Source organism: Manihot esculenta, chromosome 3, assembly GCF_001659605.2.
Source record: "Manihot esculenta cultivar AM560-2 chromosome 3, M.esculenta_v8, whole genome shotgun sequence".
Taxonomy (NCBI): Eukaryota; Viridiplantae; Streptophyta; class Magnoliopsida; order Malpighiales; family Euphorbiaceae; genus Manihot; species Manihot esculenta.
In genome coordinates, this window is record NC_035163.2 from 24737843 (window position 1) to 24753412 (window position 15570).

The 15570-nt window shown below is 30.9% G+C and overlaps 2 protein-coding genes and 1 pseudogene across 2 annotated transcripts; 1 reads left to right on the forward strand and 2 right to left on the reverse strand.

The window, feature by feature from the left end:
• Window positions 1-3761: 3761 nt before the first annotated feature.
• On the forward strand, window positions 3762-5872 carry LOC110611603 (alpha-copaene synthase-like). Its single transcript, XM_043955094.1, has 3 exons — window positions 3762-4006; window positions 5479-5506; window positions 5582-5872. The coding sequence occupies exons 1-3, from the start codon at window positions 3762-3764 to the stop codon at window positions 5870-5872; spliced, it is 564 nt and encodes a 187-aa protein (XP_043811029.1).
• Window positions 5873-7083: 1211 nt separating this feature from the next.
• On the reverse strand, window positions 7084-10136 carry LOC110612121 (chitin-inducible gibberellin-responsive protein 1). The gene is made up of 2 exons (XM_021752804.2): window positions 9990-10136; window positions 7084-9073 (listed from the first exon to the last, which is right to left on the reverse strand). The coding sequence occupies exon 2, from the start codon at window positions 8927-8929 to the stop codon at window positions 7235-7237; it is 1695 nt and encodes a 564-aa protein (XP_021608496.1). The 5' UTR covers window positions 8930-9073; window positions 9990-10136; the 3' UTR covers window positions 7084-7234.
• LOC110611604 lies at window positions 9841-15562 on the reverse strand (annotated as a pseudogene).
• Between the last annotated feature and the right edge of the window lie 8 nt (window positions 15563-15570).

Here is a 15570-nt window from a genome sequence, read left to right on the forward strand (position 1 = left end):
CTCAACCACCGCGAATCCCTCCACCCAGCCTTTTATCGAGTCTTTATGACCCAAGAAGATTGACAGCCCCTCGCGAGGGGCAAAGTAGTAAAAACCTTGGCTTGCCTTGACTAGCCTGAAGAAAGTGACGAACAGACGCTCCGTGAGTGTGAACCTCCAGCTCAAACAGACAGATTCAAAGGAAGACATGAAAAGAATAGAATTAGGAGCTAGCATTTGAGGGATTATCTCGAAGTACCGGAAGACCTCGATAAAGAAAGGAGAGAAAGGAAAGGTCAAGCCATACTCCCTTTGTTTGGCAAAAAAGACCAGGCTAAGGTCCTTCTGTGGGTGTATTAGACCAGAGGGAGGAGGATCAGGAAGAACGATCCTCTCATTCCGGTAAGGAGCCCGGATATAAAAAAGGGGGTATCTAAATATTCCCTAGAGAAGAAATTTTTCAGGGCGGACGGAGTGATGCTAGACTCTAGGTTAATGACGTTGGGGAGATTTGGGCTATCCATGGAAGAATGAAGAGCGTACCTTGAAAATAATGAAGGCAGGAGAACGGAGCTAGCAATGCGCACAAAGAACAGAGGAAAGCAAGAGTTTGGAGAAGACTGAGAGAATTCGAAATTTGAAACAGCAACGAGACGAAGAGGTGTTCTGATGAAAACTGTCATTGGGCGGCGTGGTCATTATGATTCTCGATATTTACCCCTCATCAGTCGTACAATAACTGATGAGAAGGTAAAGGGGCAATTGATGACCGTTGGATTTCACCATCCCGGTCCGAGGCCGGGCTCATAATGACGGTCCCCGTTTTAAGGCCTCTAAGTTTTCTTAATGGGTCGGCCCAGTCCGTTCGGCCCTAAGATCAGACCTCCCCTAGGCTTCAGTCCTGTTATCATCTTCCAGCCCGGTCCGGAGGAAAAGAAGTAGCCAGCCCATCTGCCTGGTGGGTCCATCCGCATGCATGCCAGGAGAGAATTAAATGGCCGTTACGCATGGAGCAGATATCTGATATTCTCGTACGTCCGTATCTGTATGGCAGAGACAAGTGGTCCAATGGCAATGGGGCCGTTGCACGTCACTGGCAGATAAAGGAAAAGAATAAAAGGGGGAACACCCTCCTCTTGGACCAAGCGTACTCAACCCTTGTAAAACCCTATCTTTCTGGATCTCAGATCATCAAATTTAATAAACTAAATCCTGATTTTTAGATTTTTTTTTATTAATATATCATTCCTTTAATTTATTTGAAATATAAAATTATAATTTATGTAACTATCTACAATTTATAGTTAATATAATATATATATATATATATATATATATAAAAGCAAAAAAAATGGGAAAATAATATAAAATTTAATTATTATTATCTAAAAATAATTAATTTAATTCATCAGAATAATTTCTATTTAAATTTAAAGTTTATTTTATCAAATAATGCTTTCAAACTTTTAATATTTGTTACAATTTGTTTTTATTTCCTTTTATAATTAAATATGGCTTCCACATTTTAAGAATTTTACTTCTTTATTATCATTACTTACTGAATAATTTAACACAATTAAGAACCTTATCTTTTTATTAAATAAACAGAAAAAAGTATGGTTTTACGTGGACTTACGTTAAAATAATATTTTCCATTTAGTATTTGTAAATTTATTATTGTTAATCTAAAATACCTTTAAACAAAGTAGGTTTAATTATATATAAATTAGGATTTATTAGAACTGTAATTAAAATTAAACTGTATATAGTAATTATAACTTATATATAAAGTATTCTATTAGTATGAAAATATTAAATAAAAATTAAAAAATAATAATAATATAATTTATGTAGCCAATAAAAACCAAAATTATCAATATAAAATAATTTTATTTTATCTCTATTCTTATAATTTTAAATAGATCTATTCACTCAAAAATATAATAATTTTAGAGTTTTTTATATTAAAATTTTCCTACTTTTGAATTTATTATAATTATAGTAATTTTTTAAATTAATTTTAATAAAATTCAAATTAACTTACATGATATATTGTGATTGTTTTTATTACATAACTAACTTTAAAAAATTTAAATTAAAATCCAAAAACTCTTAATTATATAAAAAATTTAAATTATATAATTGAAATATTTAATTCTCTTATAAATTTTAATGATGATTCTAAGCAATTAAGAGTTTAAAATCTTAATTAAAAATTCAATTTAAGTTAATTAAATTACTTATACAGTAAAAAAAATAATAACACAACAACATGTGAGCTAATTTAAATATAATCAAAATTAATTTAAAAAATTTAAATAATAAATGTAAAAATTCATAAAGTTGAGATTTTTTTACCCAATAAACCTTTTAAATATCATATGAAATAAAATATATATTAAAATATTTATCAAATACATTTAAAGTAAATAGACATATAATATAAACTAATTGGAAAGCAATTTTTTTAACATAAAAGAGTTTATATTCTTTTAACTTTAATAATTTTAAATAATTTTTCAAAATTTATAAAGAAATTTACTATTTAGTTTCTAGTTGTTGTGATTATTAACAAGTTAGTTCATACATTTTCAGAAATTTAATAAAACGTCTTTATATTTTTTCTTTATCAATAAAATAGCCTTGTCATCTATTTTTGTTATAAAAAATACAACAAAAAATTAAATTACCCCCTTCTTCTCCTCTTTCTCCTCCTTCTCTTTAAGGAGGAGGAGTAGGAGGTGGTTCTTCTTTTTCTTCTTTTTATCTTTTATCTTTTATCTTCTTTTTCTTCTTTAAGGAGGAGGAGAATAAAGGACTATTTTGTTAATTGAGAAAATCGATAAGAAGGTTTTAATAGATTTGATAAAAGATAAAGATATTTTAATAGATTTTTAAAAATATAGGAGTTGACTTGTTAATAATGACAATATATACGGTTTAAATAAGAGATTTTATTTGAGAGTAAAATTAAATTTTAAAAATTTTATTTCTCATTCTTCCTCTATTTTTAACGAAAAAATGATGAAAAAATTAATTCATCGACGAAAAAAAAGATAAAAACATTTTAATAGATTTCTAAAAATGTAAGGACTGTCTTATTTATAATAACAATACTTAGAACTAAATAGTAAATCTTCTAAATTTATATTACTAAATTTGATTTATTTAAATATAATTTAATAAAAAATAAATTTTTTTAATGACACCACTTCATTGTTTTTTAATAAAATAACATTGAAGTTGAAAAACATCTCAAAAATGAAGTTGAAAAATAAAAGGAAAAAAAGGAGTGATAAAAGCAAAATTTTATTGTTTAAAGTATTATATTATTATAATTTAATTAATCAATTAGTTGAGTAAAATTAATATTAATTTTGAAATTGCATTAAAATTTTTAAATTAAAAGAATGATATATACATATATATTATTTTTTAATCTAAAATATCTTTAAAAAAAGTAGATTTAATTATATATAAATGAGGATTTATTAGAATTATACTTAAAATTAAATTGTGTATAGTAATTAACTAATCTATATATGAATAATTCTATTAGTATGAAAATATTAAATATAATAAAAAAGGAAGAATATAATTTATGTAGCAAACAAAAACCAAAATTATCAACAAAAATTATTTTTATTTTATAAATATTCTTATAATTTTAAAAATCATATGAAATAAAATATACGTTAAAATCTTTATCAAATATATTTAACATGAGGTGAACTGAATAGACATATAAGAGAAATTGATTGGAAAACCAATTTTTTTCAAAGATGGTGAAGGGAAGTTCAAGGAATCCTTCACTATCACTGTTGCCTCAATTAAGCCCTCATCTTCCGCAGCAGGTGAGCCATGGCCTGAACCGCCCCATTCGCAAATGTCTGCGGAGGTTGGATTCAAGGTACTATATCGATGCCTACACATGGGATAAATCATACAACTCAAGATTACAGTATGCGAAGTTAGATGTCAACATGGTGCAGCAGCTGCATCAGAAGAAACTCAATGGCATCACAGGGTAAGTTCTCATACCTAATTCCTTCGAAGCAAATTATGCAAACTGCGTTCAAGAATATTTAAGCAAAGCTCTGTTGGACACCATTGGTGAGTGCAAGAGTGTTCGGCAAGTATGACTTGCCGAACACTCAGGAGTGACACTTGGATCCGAAAAATTTTCAAATCCTGTAAAGTGATAAAAATTAATTTCATTTAGGTACAATTTAGAAAAAGCTCCTATTAATGCATAAAAAGTATACGGACAGTAAAAAATTTTAGCAGCAACCATAACTTTACTATAAATATATTGATATTTTGCTAATATAACTAATAAATTTAAATATAAATAATTGTTGTTATTAAAATAATTATTAGCCACAATAAATATTATTGTCAAAAATATTTTTTGTTAATGTCTATAATTTTTATTTATTGTTATATTTTTATCAATAATAATAATTATTGACATTATTATCATATGTTAATAATATAGCAATAAAATTAATATTATCCTAAAATATTTTATTACTAATTATAATATTTATTGTAGTGTTTTATAAAATATATAATTTAGTTTATAAATAAGTACGTATATTTTTTATAAATTAATTTCACATATTTATTAAATTTAATATCTTTTATTTAAAAATAAATTAATAAAATAAAAATTAAATTAAAAATTTTAGCACAATTTACATTTAAATTCAATTTCAAAAGAATTCTTTCTCATGTAACATGTAACTTTTCCTCTTCTAACGATTTAATTTTTTTATTGATTATGATAAGGATTATCAGATATTTTATTTAATTTTTATTTAATTATTTTTTGCATATAAGATATTAAAATTTAATAAATGAGAAATTAACTAACTTATTAAGGATTAATTTTAACTAAAAATATAAAATTTAAAGAGCTAAATTTAAAAATATTGAGAGTAACATAACTTTCACTAAATATGAGAGAGTAAATTGTAATAATATTTAACGAAAGCCGCCTCATTTTATTAAAGTCATCAAAATATATAATTCTTTTTATTATAAATTAAAATATAAAACTCCATTAAACCGGCATAGTAATTTATTATTATTATTATCTCTAAAATTTATATTATTTTTATATTTTTCATGACTTTAAATTAGATACAAAAATAAATCTGCTATACTAAATTGACCCTCTCACAGATCTAATCATGTGTCTACCTCTATGTATGTCTATCAGTTTAATTATAAGTTTGTATCAGATTTGTATAAATTATGAATTGTTTCAAGACAGACTACATAAAATTTAAGGATCCAAGTTTGGTAGCAGATAAAAGAGAATGTTGAGAAGCTATTTAGCTGAAGCCAAGTGGAGGAATGAAGGCAATGTAATGTTCCTACAATGGAGGAGTATGTACAAGTAACGACATCGTTCCTCGGCATGGGGAAAGTGGCATCCTTTGAGTGGGTGTCCAATGACCCCAACATGGTTATGGCTTTATCACTCTTGTGCAGGCTCATGAACGACATCGTATCCCATAAGGTAATTAAAAAACCCATATGCATTATATAGTTTAAATTCATTAAATTAACAATTTTGCTTCAAAATTATATATAGTTGGAGCAGGAGAGAGAACATGTCCCATCAAGCGTTGAATGCTACATGAAACAGCGTGGAGTTTCAGAGGAAGACACAGTTAAATTGTTTAGAGAAGAGATTAGAAATGCTTGGAAAGTTATCAATGAGGAGCGGCTGAGACCAACTCCAGATCCAATGCCTCTGTTGGACAGAATTATGAATCTTGCTCGTGCAATGGATGTCACCTGCTGGAAGGATGGCGATGGATTCACAAACTCTTTCATTTTAAAGGACTATGTTGCTTCATTGTTTAAGGACCCTCTTCCCTAAGCTGCCTTCAGTCCTTGCGATGTTTGTTGCTGCCTATTTGCTTTGTCTTGTGCTTTGAGTTTTGGGTGTTTTGAGTTACTTTTGGTTTGGTGTGGTGTTTTGTTAGTGTTTTTTTGATAAGCAAAGAAAAATATATTGATATACTGTATCTATGAGTGTTTTTCATCGAGTGTTAATCATAGTTCATATTCTTTTCAAAATCATCAAAAGTCAAATCTTGCTATGATATATTTTCATTTTTTTTAAAATTTTTCTACCGTTTGATGCTTAATATAGAGAATGATGAACCATACTTAAAACTTCCCAAATAAAATTTTGAGAATAAAAGAGTTCTGTAATTTTATGATTTATTTTATAAAAAAAATTTAAATAATATTTTACAATATATAATTTCAATTTTTTCTTTAAAAAAAATGTTTCAAGTCAGAAAAAAAAATTGAATTCTACCCTTTTAAATAAAAAAAATTATTTTTAAAAAAATAATTGAATTGAATTATTACATGCAAATGATATAGAATAGACATTAAACAAGTCCCACTAGCACAAGCCTAGAGCAGCGAAGCCATCAACCATTGTTCTATCCATTGCTATGTTTCCTTATCAATCGCTCTTTCACAAAATCATTTCGAGCTTTAATGCGTGCTTGTTGTGGGGCAGTGTAAACATTAACAGCAAAAAGGGCTGCTCCAGCCATGAAGCATCCCACTGTCATTGCCAATTTCTTTGGTGCGAAGGATAGCACGACACCATTTCTCAGCAACTAGAATTGAAATCAAGACAATTATTCTTTTTCATGAAAGATTCGTCAGGAAAAAATTGAACCTTTACGTAAAAGGCATCTAAACGATTACAAATGGATAAACCAACATCAAACATCTTTGAGTACAGATTTAGCCCAATAAATGCTTGGCGATAGGAATATGCAATTAAAACTCTGAGAATTTGCCAAGGAATAAACACATTTGTCAGCGACAATTCAACATACACATTACAGGCATTCGTTACACATCGTCAATTATGTAAACGCCTAATCAAATTAAGCTAGAAACCATTACATGAATTGAGCAGCTAAAACAGATACCTGAAACCAGCTCTGCCTCGAGGGAATAAGAGCACCAAGTGGGCTTGTTAAATGGATTGAGAATTAAGAACTAAATATAGGAAATGCAGAACTCAACCTCCGCCCTTAAAAAAAACAAACAAAAGAACCCTTCACAAAAAGAGAATATCATTGAATTTAATGTTTATACAGGATTACATGAAATGAATATGACATACAATGATCACTCAACCCTCCTAATGCTACAATCACAGTTTTATCATTATCACTGTCCTATACCCGAAAATGGAAATCCTCTCATATTAATTCCATGCAGAAGCAGATATCAAATTCCTGTTCTTCCAGCCCAACAACATAACCCCATCCTTCTCTATCAGTGTGTAATGTTCTGAGTAACACCTCAGCAAGCCCCTTATCACAGAGTTGACGTACGAGCTCAAAGGGTATTGCCGGAAGCCAGCCATTGTAAGCCTAGACTTCCACTTGCCAAAGAGCTCATGACGCTCCACCCTCTCTTTTCCTTCACAAGCAATAACATTCACAATATCCTTGGCTAAACAGTGCTGCTCTACACCAATACGCTCCTTTCGGTCCCTTGGCAGTGTCACGTCTATGGACTCGAATATTGCCAAATAGTAGTCTAGAGTTTCTATGAACCTTGTAAGGAAAGGAGTTGTGTTTGTGTTTGATTCTTGCTCCACTAAAGTGACCACCTTGGGATTAAGTGATTTGACCATTCGAAGCAGCCCATCCCTTGGATTTCTCACATCGACGCTCTCATCAGGAGTGTGATGGAGCTGCAAGGGGAAGTTCACAGCCAAGGCTTCCCCAGGCCTCACACCAAGCATTTCCCGTGTAACTTCTGGAGTAAAAACTGGCACACCATGGAACTCAACAGGAATACTAAATTTCTCAGAGATTTCAGCTAATCTTCTGTGAACTGCCTCTAACCCATCACCACGGGCATGTTTACTAACAGGATCATCAATACCTGTAATACGAACATGGGGAGCTCCATCTGGCTTTGCTGCAAGAGCTTGAAGGAGAGTTATCCACTGGGTTCCCTGACCAATTTGGAAGTCAATGATATGGATGCGGTCCTCATTTTTGCATGCTTCAGCAATGGCTCCGTTAGCTGCCATGTATCCGAACTTCAGATAAGGACAAATTTCATATAGTATCTGCATGTAAGAAAGCAAGTCCCTGCTTTCAGGCTCTCCACACCTAAGGGCATGATAAATGCTATTGCCTGATGACTCCTTCCTTGCTACCAAACCTTCTATCAAGTATGCACCGAGGCGCTGGATTGGCTCTCCACTGATAGACACTGCACATCTAGCCATTGCAATCAGCTTATCAAAATCATTTATATTGTTTTCTGCCAGAGCTTTAGCACATGCAATGAGCAATTGCTTCAGATTGCCTGGTAAAACACTTTGAAATTTTGCTTCTTCTATTGTTTTTAGATGCTTCTCAACTCCTTCACTTGATTGCTTATTCCTAGAAACAGAGGATGTCTGAGGCTGAATCACATGATGCTCCTGGCTCCAGGCCCTAGTCCTCTGACCTGATGTCTGTGGTCTACTACTTTCCCCAACAGAAGTATCAGCAATTCTTATGTCTTCATCATCATCAGGTTCCATCAGAGCAGTCTCCAATCTCAGCAATGCATGTTTTATGTTCTCGCTAGAATTTGCATCTTGAAACAATGGGGGGCTCAGCCGATGAAAGTAGCTACTGGATTCAAGTGAGGAGTTACAAGAAGGGCTAGCTCCTGAAAGTTTCTCAGTAGAACTGTACTGCTCCTGGCTCTCACTCAATGTGATAATAGTATCACAATCAAATTGATTTGAGAAGGGTGAGCTAGGTGAGTTTCCTATATCAAAGTTTAAGGACCCAAAGAGTCTATTGGGCATTGAAGGAGCAATTGCATAAGAAGTTGAGTAGGATATGCCTGCACCAGTGACACCATATCTGAAGAGCGGGTGCGATTCCATCTAAAGATGTAGCATCGGTTGTATAGTGCTAATTCAGAAAGGAATCACTCTGCCGTTCAGACCAATGTTCCAAACAGCTACCAATAGGTTTAGAATCCTTTGTATAGAACCCCAAGCCTTTGTATATTTGAAAGCAATATCAACCTGCAGAACAAATAAAAAAAATGGAAGCAGAAGTTTTAATCAACAAGACCTTCATGGAATAATAGGTACTTCAAAAGCTAAGGTTTATGGAAACACACCACATGAGAGTGAGAGAAACGTTAACAAACATTCTGGACGTGATCACAAATTGTTATAAGGTACCAAATTAGAATTATGGCAACATGAACTACTTGAATCACCTCATCAGTTCCCACTAAAGTAGTTTGTTGGTAGATGAACAACAGTGAGGAAATATGGTGAAAAAGCATAAAACAGAAATTACAATTTAAACATATTCATTCTTGCAGCTTGACAAGTTACTTCCATGATGACCCCATCTTTCCTTGACAAGTTCCCACTAAATGACAATTTCATCTTTATTTCTGTTAAAATTTAGTATAATTATTGTTCCCTTAACTCAGCGTGCAAAAACGTTAAACAGATAATAAAAACTAGAGAACAGAAGGTGTATAAGATTCATATTTAACTAAGTCCTTAAAAATTGAATTGTACTACAAAAAAGCATTTATCATTCAGCAGCGATTTGTGAATATTAAAATTTTAGTTATTACACATATGGGACTGTACAAATTGCTTCTTAACAACTGACATGGATTAGGCCCTAAAAACCCAAAAATCAGAAGTGTAGAACCAACCTAAGAACCACTGAACCATAGACAATAGGAGCTGCTATGCAAATATGGAGAAATTTGTCTGTTAATTTACAGGAGCCAATGACCAATACAGAGCAACTCAAATCACACAAATCACTGAAACTGAAACAAGAGATGAAATAAAGAGATACAAAGAGACAAAAATCCAATCAGTTTGCAATCGAATTAGGCCTATCAAGTTGACAAAGAAATGAAACATGAAAGAAACAAGACCTAATTCGATGTAATTATGATATAATTACCTGAAACTTCTGGGCAAGAAGAGAAATACAAAATTTTCTAGTCTTTGCTTGACAGCAGCGACCTTTTGCTTTTGGGTATGATTTATCAGTCTTCAATTCAAACTTTATTAAGAAAAAGCAGCATTTAAGGTTATATATAGAAGAGGAGAGAGTTGACGGAGATTTTATACGGAATTTAACGGAGACGAGTAATTTGTCTAATGGCGTGATCCAAAGCTGGATGGTTATTGGACTACGTAATCAACGACGTAACAGCGAACCGCGCCGACCATTTGTAAGAACTTGATCGATTCTTCCTATTTCCATGTTTGGGGTCCTCACTTCGTGTCTTTCATTTCGCCGTGGAATTTCCACGCGCTATAACCAGTGTAGAGGCAGTTGACGAAGGCTTCGCCACGAATAGATTATTTTAGGAAAATAACTAATTAAAATATTATATTCTTTATAAATAATTAATTAGCAAACTTTTTCAATAATCTCAGATATATTTTTAATATCATAAATTATTTTCATTATAATTTAAATTTAAAATTACAGTATGAGAAATAATTCATTAATTTAACTATTTTGAAATTTTGAAATTTTAATATATTTATATAGACTAATTTAATATACCTAAAAATCTTTCACATAAAAATAATTTTTATAAAAATAATAAGAAAAGCATACGATCAGAAATTAAAATAAATTAATTATTTTTTGTTATATAATCCTTTTGATTATTTTTTTTTATTTTAAATAAAAAAAAATGTTTAGCATTTGTCATGCACGTGGAAACTAGAATCTAAAAGGAAACAATATAATACGTATATTAAAATAAAATATTATTTTTATAGAATGTCGTATAGCAATACATGTATTATAATAAACAATTCATTTTTCAACTGATTCTCATTATTTTAGTTCTAAAATATTTGAAACTTGGATCACATTTATTGCGTGGGATATGATGTCGGCTAAATAAATATTTTATTTAGAATTCATTTATTTTTATTATTTAATTTTAATTTTAAAAAATATATAATTTAAGATGGTTTTTTTCCCTAATAAATTAATAATTCAGAATAAAGGACGAGAGTTTATTTAAATTTGCATTTCCTTAATTTTCATAAAAAATTTATTGCACCAGCTATTCCCCACCACCTGCACGAAAGGATGGAATCCAAAACTGGAGATCGCGTGAGAAGAGCGTGACAACTTTATGGGCGTGTAAATGAAACAAGGCTGAAGTCACCTCATTTGTCCTACTAATAAAGGCTATGGATGACACGTGGAAGTTTACTTTATTATGTTGGACTGCTTTGACCTCACTCCTTTCTTTGGCATAATTGTTAATTTAACCTTATAATTTATAAATCTTTTCAAAAAGTTGATTTATTGATCTGATTTAATTAATTTAACTAAAAAACGACTTCATCGAATCAAACCGATTTTGACGTATTGTGCATCGGTTCTTAACGGATCTGCACGTTATAAAAATCTTTTGATAAATAGCGTTTTTTCTCTCTTTTTTTTCTTTTTTCATTTTCTTTTATTTGATTATTTATTAATTTTTTATATATAAATCTATTAATATATTTTATTCATAAAAATTATTTTTTAAATATAAATTATTTTTCTGCAGCAAAAAATTTGAGAATAATGATTTGACTGTATAATTAAAATTTATGAGGAGAAAAACTACATTAATTTCGTGGAAGTTCATGTATGAGGACCTAACCTACTTGACTTGGACCGAGTTGTAGTCATGTGGCCTTCCCCAGTTCCTTAGCATGATACTCGTTGAGATGTTGTTTCTTATACTTCTATAAATTATATAAGAGAATAATCTTTTTTTTTCTTTTTCAATTTTTTTTTTAAAGAGAGGAAGTGATTTGGACCAAACTATGGAAAATGATTTACCATTTAGATATTTAGATTGATTATTTAGTTTTTCAGGTTAAAAATGATAGTATTAATTATTCATGCACCTTTTTTTTTTCATTTTTTTAATTATTATTAATTAGAAATCATATAAAAAAAATTTATTATTCATTAGAAAAGCAGAATTTTAAGTGATGATATGAGATTCATAAAAATAGGGTTTTACAATGATGTTTTGAATTTAGAAAAACTCTCTCTCCTCAAAGGAAGGCCATCTTCCTATTATCTGTTTTCTCTTTCTATTATTTGTTTTTTTTTTCCGTTAGTGACGTATAACGAAGTTTCCACCATCGGGTCACGTGTTTCTGCTATACTGATATGGACGTACGAAAAGATCAGATTCCTGCTACAGGCGTAATGGCCTCTGATTCTCTCCGGACGCGCATGCTGAAGGACCCACAAGACGGATGTGTCGGTTTCTTTCTTGATTCCGAGTTGGGCTGGAAGATAAGATTAGAATTGAGTCCAAAGAGGATCTGTTTGGTGAGCCGTATGGGTTGGGCTGGCCTGATTGAGAAATTCAGATGGAGTCCGGCCTCAAGGCAGAACGGGCTGGACTTAGTTCACGCGAGAGACTTGAGGGTTTCCAGATAATGGGCTATAGTCATGTGTCTGATCCCAGACCGGAATGAAGAAATTCAACAGTTATCACTAAGCATTCTGCTTAGGCATCCATACATCTATCACATAGAGGATAAGAATATAAGGTTATGGTAAAGCTAAGATTTGGAATTTTTGGCTTAATTTAATATATTTGTTTTAAAATATTTATTTTTATAATAAAAACTAAAAGGTGAAATTTTATTTTTCATTAGTTGTATTTAATTTTTAAATTTGATTCAAATAAAAAAAATTATGAATGGATTTTGAGATGTTTTCTGTTTGAATATTTATTTTGATAGTAGAAAAGAGGAAAACTACCTTTTCATTGTGGTCGCTTTTAGGCTAGATTTTGAGAATTTTGGTAAAAGAAGATGAATTGAATATGAATGGAATTGGATTCTCTTTTGGGAACGTTGAGTGGTTTCGCATGAAACAAAAAAGTAGAATCTTCTATTTCTTTTTGTTTTTTAATTATATTATTTTATAAGATGTCGATAGCAAATAAAACACCTTTTTCTTTACACCTTTTCAAGGAGCAATAAGAAAAGCACTCAACAGGGAGTGATTGCCTAGACATGACTGGAACTTTTTTTTTTAGAATGGAGGTAGAAAATTCAAGAGAGAGAAAAAGAAAAGAAAAATCGAGAGAAAAAATAAATTTATTCTCCATTATTTCATGTTGGTTAAAAAGAAAATGAAGAGAAAAAAAAATTATGAGTGGAAAATAATACTTATATTCCATTCCCATTTTATTTTGAAATTGGAGAAATATGAGGGAATTTTTTTAACATTATTATTTAAAAAGCAACTTCTTTTTAATATATATTTTTTTCTCTCTTTGTGAAAATACAATAATAGTTTTTTATTTTTCTAATAAATTTTCATGATACTAGATTTTTTAATTTATAAATAATAAATAATCATTAAATTTAAGAAATAAATTTTATATATTGAGATGAGAATTGACGTGAATGAGCACGTGGTCAATATGAATTATAAGAAAACATAGATGATGACGTTGGATTTATTTATAAATTTATTTAATCAGTTTCGAAAAATCCAAACTTGGGCATTGAGATGAGAGATATGTAAGTATGAAGCGAAGATTTGAAATCCCATTGAATTAGAAATTCAAATCAGTCCATTGAATTTGGATTGTAATCATCACAATTTTAGAATTCACTCACGTGGGAAATGCGAACGCCGGAAACACCATTGTGTTCCCATTTCACACTTTCTGCACACATGACAAAATGTGTGCATCTCTGATTATGCCACGTTCCCACAAAAAAAACACCAATCGGGCCCACCCTTAGGCTTAAGTGGGTCCCATTTGACTTGGTCGTTTGACCATGCTGTCACTCTCAATGGAGTTTTCTTTCAATTTCGATCTTGACGTTCTTCCACTACAATTAAATGTCCGTTTAATTAATTTTTTTAAATGAAAACAATTTATTTATTTTTTTATCTTTAAAGAAATTAAAATCACATGGAATTTTAATTAAAACAATATATTTTATATTGTATTTTACTATGCTTTTATTTATATTCATCTATTACTAAACTATTCTTAAAATTAAAAAAAAATACATATTAAAATTTTAATCCTACTAATATTGGAAAATTTTGATTAAAATACAAATTTTTTATGATTTAATAAATAATAAAAAATCAAACACCAAAATTATAAATCATAAAGAATGATTTGTTGAATTGGGCGGAAACCCCACAAACTTCTTCTGGGCCTAAAGGCTTCTGCATTATTCACGTCCTGGACCTAAACCTAACAAAGAGTTTTCTTTTTCTTTTAAAGAATTAGTAGGAAAAATTACTTTTTAGTCCTTAAAGTTTAATGTAATTAATACATCTGTCTCTCTATTTTGACGATCTAACACTTAAGTCCCTCACTTTCTCTTTCGTCCGAATTCGTAATTTTTCCGTAAAAAATAGTCGTTTGATCAAAGAGTCGAAATAGCCGTTTGATCAAATAGTCAAAGATGAGAGGTGAGATTTTTTTAATCAAAAATGCCCTTAATGAAATTGTTAAAACCCTTTTCAATGTAAAATCCCTCCATCCTTCTTCTCCCTCGTATTTTCTCTATTTTTTTTCGGAAAGGAAAATTTTTCTTTGCATCAACTCCAACAGCTTTTAGATCATAATACATAATTTCAACTGATAGTCCCGCAGCTTGTACACAAAATTTGGTCATTCCATCCAAAGTCACAATATGGTCACTTACGCAATTGAATATTTTGTTACTTGCAATTTCTGGGTTCTCAACAGCTGCTGTAATCATAGAGGACAAGTCTCTAACATAAACAATATTAGTTAGTTACATCCCAAATCTAGGGATGGACACTACTAACCTTTCCCGGACAATCCTTGTTTAGAACAAAACATCGTCAATTTTATTCTTGAACCAATCCGCTACAGGCCTGTTTGTGAAGGTTGGTTAGGATTGGTTGCTTATATTAATAATGGGTTTGAGTCAATAGGCATGATGTTGACAAACCTCACAGCATCAATGTCCTTGCATTGTTATTTAACACCACATCAAAGGTTGCTCCTTCCACAACTTTTCCAACTTCTATTGGGTCTTCCTACACTGTTTGCCATCCCGCACACACAATTTCCTAAATCAGAAAGAAAATGATAAAATAAATCAAGTTCCTAAGGAAATTTTAAGAATTATTTAATGATTTATATAACTCACTGAAAATTTGCTGAATGACGGCTTCTTCATTTTGTCAGAATTCTGATCACCAACCGTCATGATAGTAATCTCATGGCCAGAACCCAGAAGCTCTTTCGCAAAATAGAACCCAATAACTGCATGACCACCGCTGTTTGTGTTAACTATAAGGACTTTCTTCTTTGCTACACTACCCTTGACAGTGAAGGTTGAGGCAGAGAGACGCCTTGAAAATGCGGGGTATGTAAAGGAAGTTGGAGAAATGGAGAGAAAAAAAGAGAGAGGGGAAGATTGAGAGGAAGGAGAAGAAAGAGAGATGCGCGGAGAAGATAAAATAAATAGAGAAGATACGAGGGAGAAGA

Coding starts and splice junctions, on each gene's coding strand:
- LOC110612121 (XM_021752804.2), bottom strand. CDS start 8,929: ATGGAATCGCACCCGCTCTTCAGATATGGTGTCACTGGTGCAGGCATA.
- LOC110611603 (XM_043955094.1), top strand. CDS start 3,762: ATGGTGAAGGGAAGTTCAAGGAATCCTTCACTATCACTGTTGCCTCAA. Junction 4,007..5,478: donor AAACTCAATGGCATCACAGG/GTAAGTTCTCAT, acceptor ACTCTTGTGCAG/GCTCATGAACGACATCGTAT. Junction 5,507..5,581: donor ACGACATCGTATCCCATAAG/GTAATTAAAAAA, acceptor AATTATATATAG/TTGGAGCAGGAGAGAGAACA.